This window comes from Corvus moneduloides, chromosome 13 (assembly GCF_009650955.1).
Source record: "Corvus moneduloides isolate bCorMon1 chromosome 13, bCorMon1.pri, whole genome shotgun sequence".
Lineage (NCBI taxonomy): Eukaryota > Metazoa > Chordata > Aves > Passeriformes > Corvidae > Corvus > Corvus moneduloides.
In genome coordinates this window covers 14,016,819-14,037,837 of record NC_045488.1, presented here as the reverse complement: position 1 = coordinate 14,037,837, position 21,019 = coordinate 14,016,819, and the positions used below count along the sequence as shown (strand labels likewise).

The 21,019-nt window shown below is 40.8% G+C and overlaps 2 protein-coding genes and 1 long non-coding RNA gene across 8 annotated transcripts in view; 1 reads left to right on the top strand and 2 right to left on the bottom strand.

Annotated features, from left to right (window-relative positions):
• Nucleotides 1-6,867, bottom strand: part of AQP9 (aquaporin 9) — a 28,203-nt gene extending 21,336 nt beyond the window's left edge. Inside the window, exons 1-3 of one of the 3 annotated variants that reach the window (XM_032123378.1) lie at nucleotides 6,796-6,867; nucleotides 6,083-6,163; nucleotides 5,372-5,500 (exon numbers count right to left, since the gene is read on the bottom strand). In XM_032123378.1, the coding sequence (XP_031979269.1) occupies nucleotides 5,372-5,500; nucleotides 6,083-6,109 (156 nt within the window). In that variant the 5' untranslated portion in view covers nucleotides 6,110-6,163; nucleotides 6,796-6,867. Of the gene's footprint in view, nucleotides 1-5,227; nucleotides 5,501-6,082; nucleotides 6,164-6,795 lie in introns of those variants that run through there. The other 2 variants (XM_032123379.1, XM_032123380.1) reach the window with 2 other exon arrangements.
• The window catches only part of ALDH1A2 (aldehyde dehydrogenase 1 family member A2), a 75,637-nt gene that overhangs the window by 5,371 nt on the left and 49,247 nt on the right, over nucleotides 1-21,019 (top strand). The window contains exons 2-5 of one of the 3 annotated variants that reach the window (XM_032123371.1): nucleotides 9,343-9,423; nucleotides 10,837-10,984; nucleotides 12,833-12,963; nucleotides 14,238-14,426. In XM_032123371.1, coding sequence (XP_031979262.1) covers nucleotides 14,364-14,426 — 63 coding nt within the window. In that variant the 5' untranslated portion in view covers nucleotides 9,343-9,423; nucleotides 10,837-10,984; nucleotides 12,833-12,963; nucleotides 14,238-14,363. Of the gene's footprint in view, nucleotides 1-9,342; nucleotides 9,424-10,836; nucleotides 10,985-12,832; nucleotides 12,964-14,237; nucleotides 14,427-16,496; nucleotides 17,017-21,019 lie in introns of those variants that run through there. The other 2 variants (XM_032123372.1, XM_032123370.1) reach the window with 2 other exon arrangements.
• LOC116450669 overlaps nucleotides 17,956-21,019 on the bottom strand; it is a 125,541-nt gene continuing 122,477 nt past the window's right edge. For both annotated transcript variants that reach the window (XR_004242908.1, XR_004242909.1), the window contains one exon: nucleotides 17,956-18,894. This is a non-coding gene — a long non-coding RNA (uncharacterized LOC116450669). The remainder of the gene's footprint in view (nucleotides 18,895-21,019) is intronic.

Here is a 21,019-nt window from a genome sequence, read left to right as displayed (position 1 = left end):
ATGGGTTGGAGGAACTGAGTCACGTTTGCCTTTAAACCAGACCATGGATTGGAGAGCTCCCTAGAATTCACTTTCAACCAGAATGGTTCATTGAACTGTTGAGATCGCAAAGATATAAACTCACTGCATAGCACAAACTACATTTATTGTCTTTTATTCTGTTCTCCAACTGTTTATGACAGTTTTTAAAAGTTATTACTTTTATTACCTTTCTTTTATTTGGTGAAACTTTGAAAAAACACCTTGTAAATTTGTGTCTGTAAAACATACAAGTTTTGCACTCGCAGTTGAATGCTGGAAAGATGCAAGCCTTTTCAAAGGCTCAGGCAGAGGTGCCTACACTTCAGTTCTATAGGTGTAAACTTTCTGGGGAAAAGGGTATCTACAGAAAAAGGTTCTGAAAAATTAAGTTCAGCTTACTGGAACCTCTTGGTTAAACAATGAGAGCTGAGTTACATGCTGGGGCTGATGTTGCAGAAATGAAGATAATTTTCTTCAAAGCTTTCATGTAACACAACATCTGAGTCACCTAAAAGTTTGAAATGTCATATACTGGGAAACCTAAGTCTGGATGGAAAACGAAAGATTTCCATGATTTTTCAGAAGTATTTGCTGTAATAAATATTTTGGGGTAAAAGAACAACTAGGTAACCTTCCTTTCAAATTTTTCACACTGCTAAATATTCAGCTGAATTAAAGAATGGTTTTTAAAACAGAAGGGCTGTCTAGAAAAAAAGATTGATTTTGATAATAGTAAAATAACACCAGTATGCTAGAATACCTCCTTAACCTCAGCACAACTAGGGGTCTTCATTACCACTTTGTCTTCTGTTTGTAATGCTGATTTAATATAGTTTCAAAAAGAGGAAGAGTTTGCATATCTTCACCAGAATCATTAGCAAAATTTAATGCCATCAAAATATATGTAACTCTAACATTAGATTCCTGACTGGCGTCTATTATTTATGGGTTGTACTATATTAATTGCTGCTAGAGACCCAAATGTATGGATCTCTGACACATGAGCTACTTTTCGAAGTGCAAACACTGCTAAGGCTCGTGGTATTTGCAGCATTATGTAATATTAAAAAAGCTGAGTGACATATCAAAATACCAATTATAAATAAATTTTAATAACCTCTTATCTAAGAGCTAATTATATAAGATTCTGTACTCCAGGAAATCCATTGCTGATGGCAAACAAGGCCATACCTTAAACAAAACTTGCTGTAATTTCATCCTATATGAAAAAAGTCTTCCTTTCACAAAAATTTAGAGCGTGGAATTTATCTTTGTTTAAAATTTCTAAGTAGTGGTTCTGTGTTAAATGTTAAACACTTATTTAAGGAGCAAAGGATCAAAAGCTATGTTTGCTTTCATGTAGTAGTATCATGTAATGAGAATTCTAATGCATGCTTAGGATAAGGGATATATGTTACCCTACAGTATTGTAATTAACATGCACTGGAATGTTGGGCCACAAAAAAAAAAGATATAGAAAAGTTGTTTAAATTTTAATCTTCTGGACTGAACAAATCCATGTAATGTCAGTCTTAAAGATTTTTCTGAGGAGACTCAACTCTGCAACAGAGCAGGAGTGATAACTTGCACAACGAAGTGGTCAGAATATGAAAACAAGACTAAAATATTTTGATGATAAATAGCCTTCCTCATTAGCTGGACTACTTCAGGGGTGTCGTGCATTCAGTTCATGCTTGTGCCCTGTATCCTCTACGCACACACAAACATTTGCTTCAATGGGAGTTGCAAGAGGCTCCCCACCTCCTGCTGGAGACCACGCTCATAGGAGTATGTACATAGGAAAATATCTATCTATATCTATACATAAATATTAGGAGCATATATACTCCCTGATTGTATTTATATGCTAAATGGCAGCCTGTGTTTTTTCTCAGCAAGGAAATGTATACTGCTCTGGCCTCAGGAGATTCTGGCTCCTGTGCAGCTCCTTTCTGGGAAACTGTGTTCAGTAAGATGCTCTTGAGAGTGAAAATGAAATACAAACTGTGTTAGGTGAGCAGTAGCTGTTAAAGGAAGCCACATGGCCTATTTGGCATCTCTTTTTGGAACTGTTTCAATTCAGATATACTTAATGGCATAAGTCAGAGTAAATCTCATTTTGGTTGAGAACAATGCAGTCAAGTTCCAAAGAGGAAATCTGGAGAGAAGCATGATTAAAAGCAGAGAGGCAGTTGGACAGGTGAGTTCCAGCCAGACTCACTAAAAAGCCACATAAACCATCATTCCTGGCTCTTTTGTGCTGGCACACAGGTGTTGTCCCCCTGAGTAATTCACAGAAGTCCCAAGAGGAAACGTACTGAACCAGGAAACAGGATGGAGAACAAAAAGCTCCCTAGGGAGCTCTTCCTCAAGGGAGACCTTGGGGTGTGTGACTGAGGCTGGGAAATGTGTGTGTGTGCTGACTCTCAGCCACCATGGTGCAAATGGGCAGGTGTTCTCCCACCTCAGAATGCTTCCGGGCTCCTAGTGTTTCTTACTGAAATTGTGTGCTTTGCTAAGCACAGAGTGTGGCTCATGTGGGCTGTGTCTGTATTATCAAGTTGTGTAATGTAAGCACCTGAGAACCTGACTGTGGATCTCTCAGGAGGGATTACTTATTTGGAGCATCTCCAGTCTGATCCACTGGACTGAGCATCCATTAATGGTCAGCACACTTCCTGTGATTCTGGAGCTCACCTTCTACTTTATTTTCACCTGGAAAGAATTTTGTCTACGTGCTCTGAGACCATGCTGCAAGGCAGACTGCAGCATGTTAAGTAGGGCTGACCAGGAGATATTATCCAAACTGTGTGCCCAGTGCCTTTCTCAAGGCTTGTTGTCTCAAATCTGTCCAACGTTGCAGGCCGCACCCTTCGCACCCCGAGGTGAAGGCTGGGTTTTTGTCTGATGAGTGATTCTACTTTCTAGATTTCCTGTTTGGAAAGTAATGTTGCAAGGCTGAGAGTTACCAAAGATGGTAGTTTAGGCTCCTATTAGTATGTGGCCTCTGATGTTATTCTTCAGAAAAAATAGAAATAGGTGATGTGGAGGGACGGAATTTCACCCAGCTAACTCCCAGCAGTGGGTCCCAGATTTAGGTGTGGTCAGTTAGCATTGGCTTCCAGACAGAGCCTGTGGGTAATAGAAATGCTGTTTCGGCCTTGCTCTCTGGCACAGGTGCTCTCCACAAGCTCTCAACCCCATCACAGTGACCCAAAATGACTTTCAACAAAGATGTGAATCAGCTGTGCTGTAGGCCGTGAACTCTCCTCTCACTTTGTAACAGCATTAACACATAGTTCTTACACCATCTTATTACATTGCTTCTTTTGCACACATGGTGTCTGTTTTTCAAGGATTTCTGTCCTCTGACTTACCAGGGTGCCCCTTTCATTAGGTCAAATTTAAATTAAGGGTTTAATATTTATCTGTACTTTAAGTACTTGCCAGCTGACAAAGCTTTAAAGCAGTAGCAATAAATAGAATCACAGAATCAACTAGGTTGGAAAAGACCTTTGAGATCATCAAGTCCAACCTATCACCTAACAACACCTCATCAACTAAATCATGGCACTGAGTGCCATGTCCAGTCTTTTTTTAAACCCGTCCAGGGATGGTGACTCTACCACCTCCCTGGGCAGACAATTCCAGTGCCCAATCACTCTTTCAGTGAAGAATTTTTTCCTGGTGTCGAACCTAAACTTCCCCTGGCACAGCTTAAGATAACAGCAGAAAAGGCAGCTTCTTCACAATAAACACTTTGTACTGCTGCTAACTTGTGCAGTCTAAATACACGTTGAGGTATCCAAGCACTGAGAAAGCTGCACTTTAATCCAGGTGAGGCTGTTTCTGCTTTAAACCAAGGTTGAAACTAGAAAGGGTAAGAGAAATGAGAAACTCAGATGATTAACAACAATTTTTTAGCTCCATTTTCTACTACACTCATACAGTGAATATACTAGAAAATGGGATCTGGGTTTGCATTTCCTTCTAGCTTTGTGCAGCAGGACATTAGACTGCAAATGCTATTATCTAATCTGCACTTTAATATGTTTTCTTCTCTTGCTTAATTTTATTAATGGAAAGAGGAGGAGGATCTTGTGGCGAGGACAGGCTACTGGAAGTCAGGTGATGTGGGTTATATTCAGAGTTCTGCCACAAGCTTCCTGTGCAGGCTGCTGTAATCAGGTTTGGTAATATACAAAATGAAGATAATGACATTTCCCCTCCTTACCAGGGTGTTGTGACACTTAATTCATTAGTGTTTGTAAAGTGTTCTGTGCTCCTTGCTTCTAAATGTGCTGCTTACTGTAATAATGTCTTACGGATGGTATTAAATTTGAGAATAATGTTATTTTAGTGCCAGTGCACTTCAGTTGACTGAAGTGTAGTAAAGACCATAATTTCCAGTATTTTATGAGCTACTGGAATTTTTAGATTACTTACTTGAAGTTTAGCTAATATACTTACAGTTATAAAACCTACTATGTCAGTACTGTGCCTGCTTCTTTTTTTGTCCTTTTCACTATGATGAAATATTTAGCAATAAGCAAGACTGCATTGTCCAGACAAAGAGGAGAAAGAAAGAAAGAGTTTGGCATAAATATTCTAGCTGCTTGACTTCTAGCTCTGCTACTCAGCCTGCTCTTTCCCTTGGTGAGTCACACTCCCAGTGCAAAATGCACAGAAAAACTGAGCAAGTAATTAAGTTTAAAAAAAAAAAAATCTGGGGCTATAAAAATGGGATATTTAGGTATTTATCCAAATTGTAGCAGTACTATAGGACCAAGCAATATATGTGTAATTTATATAGGTACAGTTAAAAACAAAACAAAAATTTGTTAACTTACAAAATCTCTGAAGGTTTGGCAATGCAACTCCCAATAAATTCACTACAAATCACACAGCTAAATTCCTATATTGCACAGGAAAACAACTCAGCTAAAATTTTCTAAATGTGCAGTACAATATGTTTGTTAATGTAAACAGAATTTGTGCATAAAATAAACTGCTGAGTTTTTAAAAAACAGGAGAGTATTAACAGCATTCATTGTGCGTATCTGAATTTTTCAGAACGTGCTCATTCACTGAAATTCCATCCCTAGATGAAATCTAATGCTGATCAGACAACTGTAATACATAAGAGTATCTGTTTTTTATAGGCAGTGATAATTACATGAGGTGAAAAAAGGAATTACAAACTTACCGTCCTAGGAGCAATTCATTCAAGCTGTGCATGGTCAGGCTGTAACCTTGCTGCTGGCACAGTACAAGAAAAACGTACATGTCCCCTTACAAGCACTGTCCAACATTAGATTAGTAGGAAGAAAGGAAAGCAGCTGACACTTACTATCAGTATAAAAGTTCCCAGGAACTCTGAAAGGGCTTCTTTAATCAGGCTGTTCTTCAAGGCAAATTTCTCCTTTAAACTCCTTTTGCTTTTCTGGCTCATTTTGGCTTCCTCTATTGCTCTGGTGCCCTAGTTACAAATACACACAAATTTGTTCTGTATTCGTCCCCGCTTCAGCTGAACTTTGACACTTTTACTTAAACATTGAAATACGAGATTTCATCTTGTACAGCCAGTGAAATCATCTGACTGCAGGCACTGACAGAACCAACTCAACATGCCCTAACAATTCATCATGGGTTTGTCATTCTATGCCTTCTCTGTGTACACTTCTATTTATACTGGTTAGATAATACCAGTAAGTTCACAATCAGTTTTCTTCTTTTTTCTTACAGAATGGATTAATCATTACCTTTCCTATATTGCTTTTTTTTTTTTTTTAATCCTGGTAAGAATGAATAAAATTTTGTTTCTATCATCCTGATGAAAAAGAAAGGCAAAAAGATAAACCACAAAATAAGGAAACAAAATATAGTTGCAAATTTCTCTCTGACCTGGATTGGGATTTAAACCATGCTGCTATTGGCTGTCAAAGAGTTTTTCAAGGGGAGGTTGTAAAGAGAGTGAATGCTTGGGAGAATGCTGTGCTGTACCCTGCACACAAGAGCCCTTAACTTCTGAGACATTTCAGTGGCTAATGAGGAATCTTACCTTGGTGGTGTGTGTTGAATTTTGCATATTCACTCACAGTACTCTTTTTGGACTAAATGCCTTGCTCTCTAGTGAACTTCCCTGTTTATAAAAGAGCAACGAGGCAGAATAAATTAGGAACATTTAATGAATTCTGTTTCAGTCCAGTGGCTCCCTACAAGGCAGTACAGGGAAGTGAGGCACTGAGTGACTGTATATCTCCTATATATCTAGCTTAAAAAGGTGCATGGGTGCTATAATATGGAACATTATAATATTATTTTCCATGGTCTTAAGACTTGAATTTGCTGAATATCTCAAAGAACTGGGTCTCCTAGAGAAAAATATTACACCTTTATCTCTTCAGCATCTTGAACAGTTTTATCAGATGTGATACAGACTTGACAGTAACTGGTTGATTTACAAGTATTTTCTGGTGTTTGACTTGACACCAGCATGTCAGCCCAGTTCTGGTACATTATTTTGGTATGTATTGTAGCTGCTCAGTGCCTTGGTCTTTATCTGTCCTAAAAAGGGCAGAACCTTACGGGGTTAGGGAAATGTGCCACTTCTGTTATCCTGTCAGTGCTGTTCCTTGCCTCCAGCTAGGACCCAATGTGTGCTCCCTGCAGCAGTAGTCACCTTACCACCACCAGCTTCATCCCTTAATCACCCAGTTCTCCCCCACTACCCAATTTTAATCCTTAACTGCTTTTCTGTGTCCTTTTACTCACCTTTCTCTACCTCTGCATCCAAACAGCACTGTGCCCTTAGGTGGCCTGTGGAGCACAATGGAGCTGATAGAGCAGGAGATGGCAGCATCTGTGCTGGTGCTGCCTGAGCCACGAGCACCTGTGCAGAGATGGTGACACTGCTGCAGGACAGCTCCAGGTCCTGCTCTACAGGTCCTGCCTGTGGCATGGACAGCTGGGCCTGCCTCTGGGGAGCCCCTGAAAATAGCCTGTGTAGGGCAGCTTGAAAACCTTTACCCCACACCACTGAAAAGCAAACATATTATTCAGGACCTTAATTATCACAGCATGCTAAAGTATATGTTTGTTATGTCTGTGAGAGAAGTCTTTCAGAATAATGTATACATTAGAACTGAGGGAGGATGCTTGGGAGGACATTCATTACATCAGGAATGAGATAAACCACTTCCTCTCTTTCAGGAAAATGATAAATAAATAAACAAACACATTTATGAAAGCAATTTTTAGTTGTTTTTCCATGCAATTCTTTCTCTTATGCAGATGCAAGTCTTGCTACAAGGTAGTATGTAGATACCTCTGATTTTGGTCTCATAGCACGTGTGAAGACATTAATGCTATTTTTCAGCTAATAATGGAGTAATAATATGTCAGAGACAGAAATTCATACTCATTTGTTCAGATCACACTGAATTCCTTGTATCAATTTTCTGTCTTTGCAGGGTGGAGAACTGGCACAAATACATCTATTTCACATTTGCTTTTATCAGATTTTCTTCAATACTTTGAAGAGATCATATGATTTAACTCCATTAATAAAAACTGTGATACTAAGTTAGACCAAAAGTCCTCCTCAGCTCCATAACAAGGTTCAAGCAGGTGCTCTAAGAAAGTATTGAAGAACAGAGTACACAGGGGATGACTGCTCCCTTGGTAAATCCTTCCAGCTTTTGACAGGTGGCAATTTAAAGTCACTGACACACTTTTCAAAGAGAAAAGGGGGCAGTGCAGAACATTTGAATTAAGTTTCTCCTTTTGTTATATTTAGAAAGAGATTCTAAGACATTTACCAAATCTAACAAATATTCATGTAGCATTTTAAGAAAGACAAGTAAAATGTAAACACTATGAAAGCTTTGACCTTAATTACTACCTATTTGATTAATCCTCTGCTTTACTGCCTTTTAGTTAGTTGTATGCAATGGAACATCTGGTTGAACAAGGGAAAGAAAATGCACTGTGATTACTGTTTTCTACAGCTCCCTCACCTGGGCCCTGCTCCCAGAGTCAGAATGATAAGGATATTGTCAGTGCCATCCATAAATATTGATAACTGTGTCATCTGAGGGAAGAAAATGAAGGCATCTTCCAAAAATTGAAGTTATATAAACAAGTAAGCAGCACACAAATGTAGAACCACAAGAAAGTTCACCAAAAAGATTTTAAGGTTTTGCAAGGAATGTGAAAGTTATAGTGCAAATGTTTTCAGATTCCATTATCAGAGGAGTCCTCCAAGAGAGTAAGTAAAGCTATGGAGGATGGAAGCACAGAATAAGCATTCAAGGTGGCTGTCCACAGCTAAAAGAATTATTTGCCTTGCTGAAGACCCAGACATCTGGTGGGCTGAGTGTGAGCAACTGTTCTAAAATAAATTGTCATCAGGAAACACTTCAGGAGAAATTGATAAATTAACCAGTAACTAATTGCTGGAGCTGTGCAGTATTTCCACCAAGGGATTAAAATGCTCAGCTTCTCAAGTGCTAGTGTCAGTGGGTTGGTTTTTTGCTGATCCTGTTCCTAATGTCAGCAAAACAGAACATAGGAAATGTACCAGTGATCTGCTGGTGCTTCAAGAGAGTCCTTCAAAGGTGATCATGGGAACTACAAAACTGTCCGTGTGACTTCTATGCCAGGAAAATTTGATGAACTGCTGTAAAAAGTAAAATCAATAGACAAAGAGATAAAGCTGATGCTCTGGAGAAGCATCAAGTGGATTCTGTTAAGGGAGATTTTGCCTCACAAATCTATTGGTATCCTTTAAAGACATCAAAAAGCCCATTGATACTATTTTCATGCCTGAATGTGGGATCAGTGTAACCTTAGATTGCAAGACTAAGACCCTTGGGACCCTCACTCCAAGGTAGTCTGGACTGAAGTATTTCTTCTCTTCACCTGGATTCAAGCAGAGCAGGAATTCACATGATGTATATAACCTAACCATTTTTATAGTAATCTTCACTCCTATAGAAATAGCAAAGTCGAGAATAATGCACATAGCTCCCAGAGTTTAAATCCCATGGGTAACAATATATAGTGTACTGAATTTTTAATAGCACATTATTCAGAGTATCACATAAATTGTTATTACTGATGTAATAAAACCTAAACCAACACAGCTGGAGAGACCAAGCCTGTAAATACACCATATATTTTTTGTATTGTAATAATATGGGCCAAATTATTTTAAAGTCTGCTGATTTTAGTTGAATTAGACAAACTCTGAATGTGTACCTCTAATTCAGGTCCCCAGTCAAATGCCTTTGCCTAATTTATATCTCAATTTTCATACAGAAACTGCTGCATGGTACATAAAGAGCATTCTCTGTTTTACGGATTGGTTCTCCTGCTGGGGAAGTCAAAGAAAAAATTCAGGTGAGGAAGGACTGAACACACTGTAATTCAGCATTTTAAGTTTTTACTACATAAACCCTCTATTTCTCTAGTTCTTGTATTTTCTGATCACCCCTCTCTCTGTGCTGTAGTCCCTCGTGAAAAAGTGTTCAGGTGAGAAATATCTGCAGTGTGAAGCTCTGGTTTAGCTAAGCCCACCTTGGAGGAGGGGCAGGGCACGCAAGGGACCCCTTGAGAATTTGTTCTTTCTTCTCTGTGATCTCAGTGTCCAGGCAAAACATTTCTGTCTGTATCATGCATATGACATCAAACCCACATCACATATGTGTGCCTCAAGCTTTTTGCTCATAATCCTTAAGGCCTGACATATATTATGTCTGCTGTTGCTGACACTGATTTCAGGGACAACTAAACTGGACTTTCTCTAAAGCAGGACCCAGGATTTTGCATTGTTCTTGACTGGCTGGGCACACCATTAGGCTTCAGTGCATAACTGATGTTACTATACAAACACATTATATATAGTTGTTTAACTGATAGTAAATTTTAAAGCTTGTTGTATGTGTAACACAGGCCCTGCCTGAGAGTTTCTGAGCCAGTTTAATCTCTCGACAGCCCTGCTGGCACAGAGGGGCACAGATAACATTCCAGTGCAGAGGGCCCCGTGACAGGGCTGTCAGTGCTGGCAGCACGTGGAAGTGTCAGGGCAATGCTGGACAGATGCTTGCGTGCACCACGGTTATCAGCTGCGCTGGGCTGTGCTGCCCTCTCAGTGTGCTGGGAATGGCCCTAGGAGGAGCTTATCGGGTAGGTTATGGTATGGGCAAGTCTCACTTTCTGAATGCATCCAGCAAAAACTGTTTTGGTATAAGAAGAATTTTGCTTTTAAGGCACAGATCAACTTAGTACAGACAAGTGCTTTGTTTTAGCCAATTCCCTGCTCTTTCTTTCTGCATATTCCCTTTTCTCAAATAGCTTTGCCATTAAAAACAAAGGACATCTTGGTAAATATATTAATGCAGCATGAAGAAAACTTCGAAGTATATCCAGGGGACTTTGCAGGGATCTAAACCCTGTGTTTTCTTAACCCAAATGGGATATGTTATCAAAACCTTTCATCATTCTACAGGGCACGGGTTCCCTGTAGCAACTTGGAGACTTATTAAGGCTACTTGTAGGGTTGTGAAGAGGAAGAGATCTGAGCCTACCTAACTGATAAAAGGAATGTAACATGAAAGCCAAAGATAATGACAGATTTGACTCTACTGACACACAAAAGCAAAGTTATGTGTTTGGCAAATAGATGGAGCTAACTAGGACAGTTGATTCATGGTTCTAAAACCTAATTTCCATTGGGGAAGTGACAGTGTTTCTTGTATCTGACTCACCAACCCACCTACTTTCACCTGTCTCCCACTCTACTTGGCCCTCCAGGGGTGCCATGCAGCCACAATCTGATCCTCTGTTGGAGAAGAATATTCTGTAAGAGCTGCTGTTCCTGGTGCTTTGTCCCCTCTCTCCCACAGCAAGTGCATTTGGTTGCTTCAACACCACGTTCCACTCATCCCTCATCCTTTAGTAGGTGAGTTGGCAGTCTGCCTGATTTTCATTCTTTTATTCCCTTTCACTCAGAATTATTCACATTTGATTGTTCAAATCCTCTGTCTTTCCAGAAACAAGTTTTGTTTCTGGAATTCCTTTACATGTTAAATATTTAGAACATACATGATAAATTTATCTCAGGCTCCTGTACAAGAATATTAGATTGCTAGGCCCAATTCCTTTGAAACTCCACAATCAAGACTTTTTAAGAAAAAAAAAGTGTTCTAATGTACGTTGCTGACTCTTTATAAGGGCATATTTGGGAGCAGATCCAGCAGCAATCTTTTGTTACTTCTGCACGGTATCTATGTTCATTAAGGTAATGAAGCTATTAATTGAATATGTAAGTTCAGGTAATTAAATACAAGACTTATTTCTTTAGTTTAAAGGGTAATAATAAAAAATTTAAACTTGCAAACTAGATCACACATTTAGTGATGATGAATGTGAGCTGGAAAGTGCAATATTCCAATATGAATTAGTTAATTGCATCCATTCATTAGGTGATATACATTAGCAGAAGGTCAATCCATTTGAGGCTTGATGTGTTTTACAAATAATAAATTCCAACAGGTAAACTGAAGAGAAATTCAAAACAGAAAGTTTTTTTTTATATTTAAATTCAGAATAAAATCCCTACACCCAAGAGCACATTCCCAGAGTTACCAGCACACGCATTCCCGAGGTCATTCCATCCAGTGAGGGACAGGTGACATTTCAGCTGCTGGCTTAAACTAGAATGCTAATTTTTGAAACTGACCCAGTCATAAAGTCAAACATGGAGCTTTTTCAAGCATTTTCTGCTTTATCACTCACTGAATTATTTGAAGCCTGCTTAAATCCTTTCAATTTGCATTTCAGTTTTGGACTAAATTTACCATAAATTTACCAACAACTGGTAAATTTACCAACTGCATCCGGATCCCTGTTGCTTGAACAAATTATTCTGCCCTTCAGGCCTCTTCCTTTTGCAAATTTTGTAAATTTACCAACTGTTAATTTGCCAGCAATTAACAGTTCTACTGGGTATAAAATGGCCAATATCACAGGTAAGAAAGCGGATCTGTTTGACTCATTTTACTAAAAATTATCCATTTGACTAATTTTTAGTAAAAAAACCTGTTAAATCAAGTTTTCTCCATTAGGCATTTGTGAATATTCAGTAATAAAATGTTTGTTCGTGATATCAGCATTTTTTTTTGATGTTAAAGGTAATGTAGAAATAAGGAAAGTAAAAGTAGATTTTATTCTGTTCATTTAGAACTTAAGATATATCCAGACTCAAACAATTATTAATAAGATTTATAATTTTAAAACAATTGAGTCACTGAGATATATGAAAAAATTCTGAAATAATATCTTAGAGGATCCTCACAGTATCATGGGTGTTGCTTCACAGATCATATTGCTTAGGTGTATAATAACACCTTTTTACTTTATATGTATAAAATAGCTTTGTCTGAAGCAAGGACTGCTACCATCCTGGACACAGCTCAAGGGTCATAATTCTTAAAGAGATTTCAAACAGTGAGCCTCTTTCAATGGTCAGGCATAGAGACATTTAGAGAATTGATTCAATTAACCTAGAGGAAAAAAGTGCTATAATGTGTGATTTATGTTTGCAGATAAATTAAAATACAAGTATCTCCTGAAGAGCATTTGCTGCCCTCATGGTCAATAATGAAAATAGCAGGCAATTAAAATAGAACACCTGAGGTTGAAGCTTTAATGTATATATCAGAAAATGAAGTTCAGATTTCCTAAGTGGAAGTCTGAGCTGAAAAATAACTTAGGGGAAGTTTTTATTCAATCTCTATTTTTCTTCCAGAAGTAATTTATAAAGCACACAAGAAATAGGAAGAGACATTTACTGAAGCAGGAGGCAAAGGGTACAGAGGAGTGGGATCTCTCAATCAATACTGAATTTGTATGAGGAACCAGGAATATCCTTGCTAAATGGTAATGGAACAGCTGAGAGAAAATGTTATATATAAAAGAGCTTATGGGTCATATTGAAATAATTTTGGGGTAGATTTTGCAGTTGATCTTGAAAGGAATCATTGGAAGTGTCTGATAGAGTGACTCAGTTCCTTCCTGTGTGTGACAGTGCTTTCTGAAGCTCACTCAGGAGCATAAGAAATATTCGTGGATCAGAAGTAGCGAGAATGAAGAGCTCTTGCTTGGAGTGTTGTTGGAGTTGCTGCATCCACTGCCCATTTCAGTGGTGTATCTATATGTGCTTTGGCACAGCTAATCTGCCCAAAAGAGGTTTTGAGATACAAAGAGTTTCACCTCATCCTCTAGTTTTATGACTTCCTTTAGGCAAAAGGTGCATAGTAGTGTAGAGTGGAAAAATATTAGTACTTCGACTGAGAAATCCAGGAATGCCTTAATTACATCTGTATTGCCTTCAACATTGCAACTTTGTCTTTTGCTCCGTCTGGCTACCACCCTGTTCCCACCAGATGGTGTTTGTACAAGCCAGGTCTATATCCTTATCTATAAATAATACCAGCTGCTGGGGGTGGGTGGAGAAATTGAGGCATCTAAATGTAACAAAGGTAGATCTCCAAATTATACATTCAGATTGCTCTAAATATAAAAAGAAACCCCTCCAGGAATGATTTTGATGTTGGCTGTATACTCTCCTAAATTCAAAAACTGAAGCAAGAAACAGAGTCACTTGATTGTTCTTCATTTTATTGACAACCATTTAATCACAAAGTGTGAAGACTTTGTCATTGCAATCTGAAACAACATATTTGCTGTCTAAGTACAAGTTTAATTAAAACCCATTCATGTGAGAGAAAATAAGCCAGTCTGACTTAACTGACAGTTGCAAATTGGCAACAAAACTCCAAACAAACCAGAAGCTACAGCACTACAATAAGTGGTTTTTCTGCTGCATGGAGGTATTTAAGGGACCATTGGACTGAACCCCAAGTGTTGTCTCTGTTCTTTATTTTCTTTTCTTCAACTCACTTTTTCTTTCACAAATTAATTAGTTTCCTTCTGTATTCATTGTTTTTACTGAGATATTGTCCTAATGTCCAAGGCAATCCCTTCCACAGTAAATTACATATTAAACATTCACTTGCAAGATTTGAAGCCATGACTCGATTTGCTGTCATAAAGTAGCCAGTGTGGTGCTGAACCCTGGATCAGCTCCCCAGGCTGGGTCCATCAGTGTCCCCAAAATCTCTAAGACTTCGTTCCTCCCTCTTGCTTGGCAGAGGTGCTCTTGTCCTTGGTGAGAGCCCACTTTGGCCTGGGCACCAAGGGCTGAAGCATCGGTGTCTTCCCAGCTGGTGGAAGAGGAACTCCAGCTGGTCCCTCACTGTCCGGAAGAGCAACAGGACATGTGTGCCAAGTCTTCTGAGGAGCTCTCCGAGGGTGGCTGCACACCAGGAGCCTGCAGACTGGTAAGTGCAGTGCCGTTCTCCATCTGGGAATGCCAACAAGCCATTGGTCTAAAGGTCTCCAAGGGCTTTTGCGAACTGAATTGCTTTTAGATGTAAGAGGAATGTGGTTGGTACAAGTAGTTGATGAAGGTCACTTAAGCAGGTCCAGATTATGTGGGTTGGAGCTGCATCTCCACATGCACTGCCATCCCTTCTTGCCAAAATCTCTTGAATTTTATTGATTTAATAATGAAACTGTCATACAATTTCCTCATTCCTGAAACTTGTTTAAATGCATTTTTTTTTCCAAAGGAGCACATCCCCACTCTGATTTATTTTAAAATGGCTTTTAGAAGGTGTCATCCTTGTGATGAAGTGTTAGTTCTGTGTTGCCAGTGTGCCATTAAAAATTGAATTTCTGACGTTTAAATGTCTCACTCATCCCAAGTGTCACAGTTTGACAGCTCTGCATGTCACATTACAGCAGAGTATTATGAATCCATTTCCTCTGTCAGGTCAAAAAAAAAAAAAAAAGACTAAAAATGAGAGAAAGCAAAATCTGCAGTCTCCTTCATTAGTTAGATGGAAATTTACAGAAATATGCATGTTAACCCTGAAATGACTTAACTGACACTCTGTACCTTGTCTTGTCTGTCTGTGCAGAAGCAACCGTTGTCCCATGCTCCTGTACAAACACTAACAGGACGCTGGGACAATCTTTTCAATTGTCTGCAAACTTGACAAACATGGAGCGAGGAATATAAAGGGAATCAACAAACAAATATTGTAACGAAATCAAAACATGGCCAGATCCCATTGTTTATTCTTGACTATGTCAATGAAAAGGTCATGTGGTATATTTCTTGTTGCTTTGTTTTGCCAACTTTAGACAGCTGTAGCCTTGGTGTCCTTTCTTTGTTCATCCATCTGGTATGTGATAACTTCAAAACATGACATCTGATCGGGTTCAAAACATTGGGAGTGTTTGCATCAGTAAGCAGAACTTCACTATTTTGCCAAAAGTAATGAAAACGGCCTAGGCTTTCTATGTTTTCTGCCTAGAAGAAAACATAGGTTTTGACCAGGGAGAGTGTAGGACTTTGACAATAAATTTCTGACGCCTGCCAGCTCGTGGATCTGGCTCCATTTGGCCACTGCCTTCCCAGTGACCTGCTGTACGGCATTGCCCAGCCTCTTCCATTGCATGACGTGGCCTCCCGGGAAGAGAGCCCCCAAAGAATAATAGCTGGCATCAGGTGGCTGTTGCTTGAAAAAATTATTCTGCCCTTTAAGTCTCTTCCATTTGCAGAGAACTTTCAGGAAATGCGCGAGCGGGGGCCCGCCCTGGCCGTGAGGCGCTGCTCCCCCGTGCCCTCAGCGGAGCAGAGCGCGCGCAGGGCGGCGGGCGCGGCCGGCAGGGGGCAGCAGGCGGCCGGCGATGGCGCTGTGGCGGCGGCAGGTGGGGCCCGCGCGGGGCCGCTCGGCACCGGGCACGGCGGGTCGGCGGCGCCGAGGGTCGGGGCGCGGCCGCTCCGGCGGCACCGCCGCCAAAGGAAAAGCGGGGCGGCCCGGGCAGCAGTGGCCGCGCTGCGGACACGGCTGGCGGGGACGCTCGGGGAGCGCCCGGGGGCGGGAGCGGGGCACGTCGAGCGCGCGGCCGCCGGGCGAGCAGCCCGGGACAGCAGCGGGCGGCGGTGGCCGGCCGGGAAGCGGGCACGGATACGGACACGCTGCCGCTCAGGCTGCTCCCTGTCTGTGCCCTCTCCGCGCCGCGACCCGGGACCCGCGAGGGGCCGCCCGCCCTGCCCCGTCGGCCCCGCGCCCGAGCGCAGCCGCCCGCCCGGGGCCGCGCTGCCAGGCAGCGCCGCTGGCGGAGCACCGTGACCCGGTCACCCCGGCCCGACACGGCTTCCCCAGTGCAGCCCGGTCTCTCCCCTTACGCCGCTACCCCCGCCGCGCCCGGGGCTCCCCAGCCTGTGTCGAGCTGGGGCTGCTTGGGCTCCCCGCGGGATGCCCCGGGCGGGGCCGGAGCCGGGACTGGCCTCTCCCGGCCGCGGCGCCTCCCCGCCGGCCCCCGCCTGGCACCGGGGAGCCGAGGGGGAACACGACGGTCCCGGTGACCTCGCTCCCCGCGGCCGTTCTCCGGTGCCGCTCCTCGGGCGGCAGGCAGCGACCCGCGGCCGGGAGCTCGGTGCTCCCGCGGGGTGCCGGGAATCCCCGGGACGGGATGGGGCGCGGGGCCGGGGGGACCTGAGGAGGCTGCGCCGCAGTGAGCGGGGCTGCGCCGCTCTCGCCCTAGGTAGGATGGACCTGCCCCCCTGCCTCTGCCCCCATGTCCAATAAGAAGAGACCCGGCTTGACACCTGCCTATATACAGAGGAGGAGAGCAACATCTTCAGCGCTGGGCTTTGGAGGGGGGGGACCAACCCAAAACACAACACAGCATCAGGGCAGAGTGGGGGGCTCGGTGGTATTATAAAACCCCCCCAAGACTATGACTTCCAGTAAAATTGAGATGCCAGGGGAGGTGAAGGCAGATCCTGCAGCTCTGATGGCATCTCTGCATCTGCTGCCTTCTCCCACTCTCAACCTTGAAATCAAATACACCAAGGTAAGTTGTGTTCATTTGTTCTGGCAGAGAAATTAATGGTTTTCTCTCCAAATGAGAGATTTTGCTTAAAATCAGTTTCATTTTGCCCTACTCAACCTGAGTGTAGAGATTAAAAAAAAAAAAAAAAAAAAAAAAAAAGCAAAACTGCTAAAAGACTGCCTTGAATCTGTAATAAAAGAAACCGATTTTTAGCCCTGTAATCATCTGAAAAAACACGGGATAATAGAAAAGCAAATTCGATCTGCTGGGACTGGCTTTGCCACTTCTCTTTAAATGTACTGTTTTCTACTGAGCTGTTGGGGTTTATTTTCAGTGCAAAATCAGTAGTTCTCGAATATGTTTTAGTTGCTTTTGATGTACTTCAGAGAACATTACTGTACCTGTGTATCTCAATCAGAAAATAAAAATGTTTTCTTTCTTGAATTACCCTGTATGCCCAAGGGACTCTTTTACAATTCCTGGAGGACTCTTAATACTATCAGGTTGTTACAGCACTGGAACAGGTCTTTACTAACTTCCATGATTCTTGAATATACCCTTGAACAATATTGCAAGAGGGCATGTTTTCCCTACTGATCTTTAAGACTAATTTTCATAAAGAGAGGGTTAAGAACAAACCCACTGGGTCAATGTAGAAAAAGCTGCTGGTTTTCTGGGGTGTCTTATGAGACTATATTGGTTTTGTCGATTAAAATGGGCATTAAGAACAGTCATTTGTTTGTAAATGCATTTTGCATTTTTAAATTCGTTTATATATTTTTATTCTTTGTATCTTCAGTATATTTAAAGAATGTTTTAATTTCTGTTGGAGAGGTTTCAAATCTATTGCATAAACAGATTACAATGTGTCAGACTTTGTTTCTAATTACTAAGTAACTTAATAGGAAAATAAGCACATCAGCACTGGAAAAAGGTGATAACATTTTTATCTACTGGAAATACAACTTCAGGAGCTTTAATGCTGATAGGAGACTCATTTTGGCTGATGTACTGTAATTTTTCCTCTATATCATCACTTTAAAAGCTTTTCATCTTTTCTATTTTTTTTTTAGTGGGTGCCAAAACTAATTTGTCTTCTAATTTGTTACAGCAATTCCTTGTTCTAGAAGAATGTTTCAGAGGAAAGTCAACTATTTTAAATTTCATTACAATTTAGTGCAAACTGCAATATGCAAATTTTAAAATGCATATGGTTTCTTGCTCATAATTTCTTTTTAAATAGTTGAAATAAGTAAGGAATGCAGTTATTGGATGCTGTGTATTGCTACACCTCAGGAGCAATCATAGTGTGCAAATAGTATTTGGCATGAATTTTGTTCATTGCTGGTTTCAGTGTGAACTGTGCTTCAGGAGTGTTTGGTGGGAAATACTTGAGAGTAGTACCACAGCCAATTTGCATCATAAATGTACTAGCATTTGTCTGTTCTAAAACTGGAGAATTGGTTCTAAAAATCTTTGAGAAATACAGCAGTCATCAGCAATCATAGCTTTTTTTCTGTGAGAATGTATAGTGATCTTTAATAAATCAATACATAGTGCCATCATCTCAGATCTACGTTACACGTTTTATACTAATGGAACAATTAAAAGAAAGTTATTTCACTTAAATATTAAGCCAAAAACAACGGCAATATGTTTCTTCTAAGCTTGAGTTTGAGATATCAGGTAACTCCTGGTTGCTTTTGAGAAAATTTTGGTTTAGGACAGGTACCAAATGTTTCACTTGGCATATCCCCTGTCTCTGTTTATCTGTCTGTCTCGCTCTTTCCTCCTTTTTCTCTTTCTCTGCAGGAAATTCAAGTGATTTATAGATAATGGGAGTCTTCAGCTTGGAGTTTTGTCTTGGGCAGGACTTTTATCCAGGATCCACTTTCCCACCTATTACAAAGAAAAACAATCAAAAATGAAATAATGGATTGTAACTTGATTCTTTCTTTTGGGGGAGTGGTCACTTCATGTCCTAAATGACAAACAACTTCCATAAACAATAAATAACATTAGACCAAAGCACTTTGGCAAGGAAAAAAAAGAAAACAACAACCCCAGACCCTGTAAAATCAGACATCTGTAAGCATTCCTAGCAGTCTCCCTCCTGCTTGTTAGCTGGGAATTTTAAATACACAACCAGGACACAGAATTCTTGAACTCTTTATTACAGCTGTCTATGAATGTAAAAACTTAAACATTTGGGAGTTAATTCTTTATGAAAATAGAGATATCTATGAACACTTAAACTTTGTGAAAAAAATTTAAATATATTTTGCCGATTAAATTCTATTTCTATAATTCTAAAGTTGGTAAATAGACAGGCTCTTTAGAACATCTTAAAATTCCAGGATTCTCTAAGTGACTTTTGTTAAAGATTTGAAACATGTACTGGAAAAAAGAAAATTATTCATTAATCATTTAATAACTGCATTACCCTTGGGGTTGATATGAAAGCTCCTTCCACCTACATAGATAAAACAAATATCACCTGTGTAATTCTCATTTATTTGATTATTTAGCAGAATTATTGAAACTTGTGAAATATTACTCTGGTAAGTTTATTGAAATGAGCAGAAAACTGTATGTGAAGTCCTTCTGATCTGTCCACCTGACAGAAAGCCCAGAGGCAATGTAGGTTTGGATAGGTCAGAAAAAATATGATTTAGTGATGGAAATTACTCAATGCCATGGTTTTATGTAAGATGTGCAGCAGTAGCTATTGGGACTTCAGTATTGGAAATCAGCCTGTGCTGCTTTGAAAAAATAGTCATTAGAAATATTTTTCCCACTTTTTAATACCTTGGCACGGTCTGTGAAAAAGAAAGCATTGTAGATGTGTGTAATAAGAACTGGTGAGCAGGATGTGAACCAGACATGCAGGTGAGTGTTCAAGCACACATGGTTAAGTTTTTTTGTGTGGCTGGCAAGTTCTAGAACTGCTACATTCAGGGTTATCTCTCTTTTCACTGTGATGTCTCCTTAACTCTTTACTTTTTAACATTAACATTTGGGGAAGGATTGCATCTGCAGAATAGGACATCTTGGAATATTGCACGGAATTAGGTTGCTCCACAGCCCTGTGGCACAGCAAGCCCTCTTCAGGCTTGTCAGGAGCGTGCTGGCAGTTCTGCTCCATATGTAAGGGGGCACGTAGGTAGGAAGGGGATCCAGCCCTCCCCCTGGGAAGAAGTCACGCTTCTACAAAAGTCAACTTTGTGCCAGAAACTCTCCCAGAATGGGCTGTTCCAGAAATATCAGATGTGTGAGAGAAGCAGTAGCATGATGTCTGCTAAGGACATGTCATTAGCATGTTTAGTATAGGGAGCACAGCCCAGAGAACCTGACAGCTTTTGAGGGTGGTCAGAGGGTTCGCACTGTTACACTGATGCCTCTCTTTTTAGGTTTTACGAAACTCCATTTTCCCTTCTGAGACTGTTTCCCAAGTATCTGACAGTAGATATGGAATCAGCCCAGTGGATTAAGCGCTTTGCAGCATTTCCCTCCTGCTGTCTCCATTTGAGGGGCTAAAGGTGTTTCTGCAGGATGTGGCTGTCCTTCCTTTGTTATGGCATAATCACATCTGCTTTACAAAGTATTTTCTTTGTGGTTTTAGTAAGTCATGTTGACTCTTTAAAGGACAGCTTGGTACAGAACGAGGACCCCAGGACTCTGTCCTGTCACAGCTCTGACACTATGTCAGGTAGCTGAGTGAATAAACATTCTCAGTTTGCATCATGTTGGGCACAGTAATCCAGATGGATGTTTTAGGTTTTGTTTGTTGCTTGCCAACTGGTTTAAGTCTGAGCAAGAGCTGAACAACTTTAGCATAAGGAAAAGCTGAAGAATTGTGGTTTTGAGAGCTTTTTATAAAGAGGTGCCCTAAAGGGATGAAGTTACAGCGCAGTGGCAGTGGGGAGGTACATGAAACATTTCTGTATTAACAGCCTATGATTTAGCTGACAACCATATCTTCTTTGTCCTGTGTAAAAGGGTTTGCCTCTACCCTTACACCACA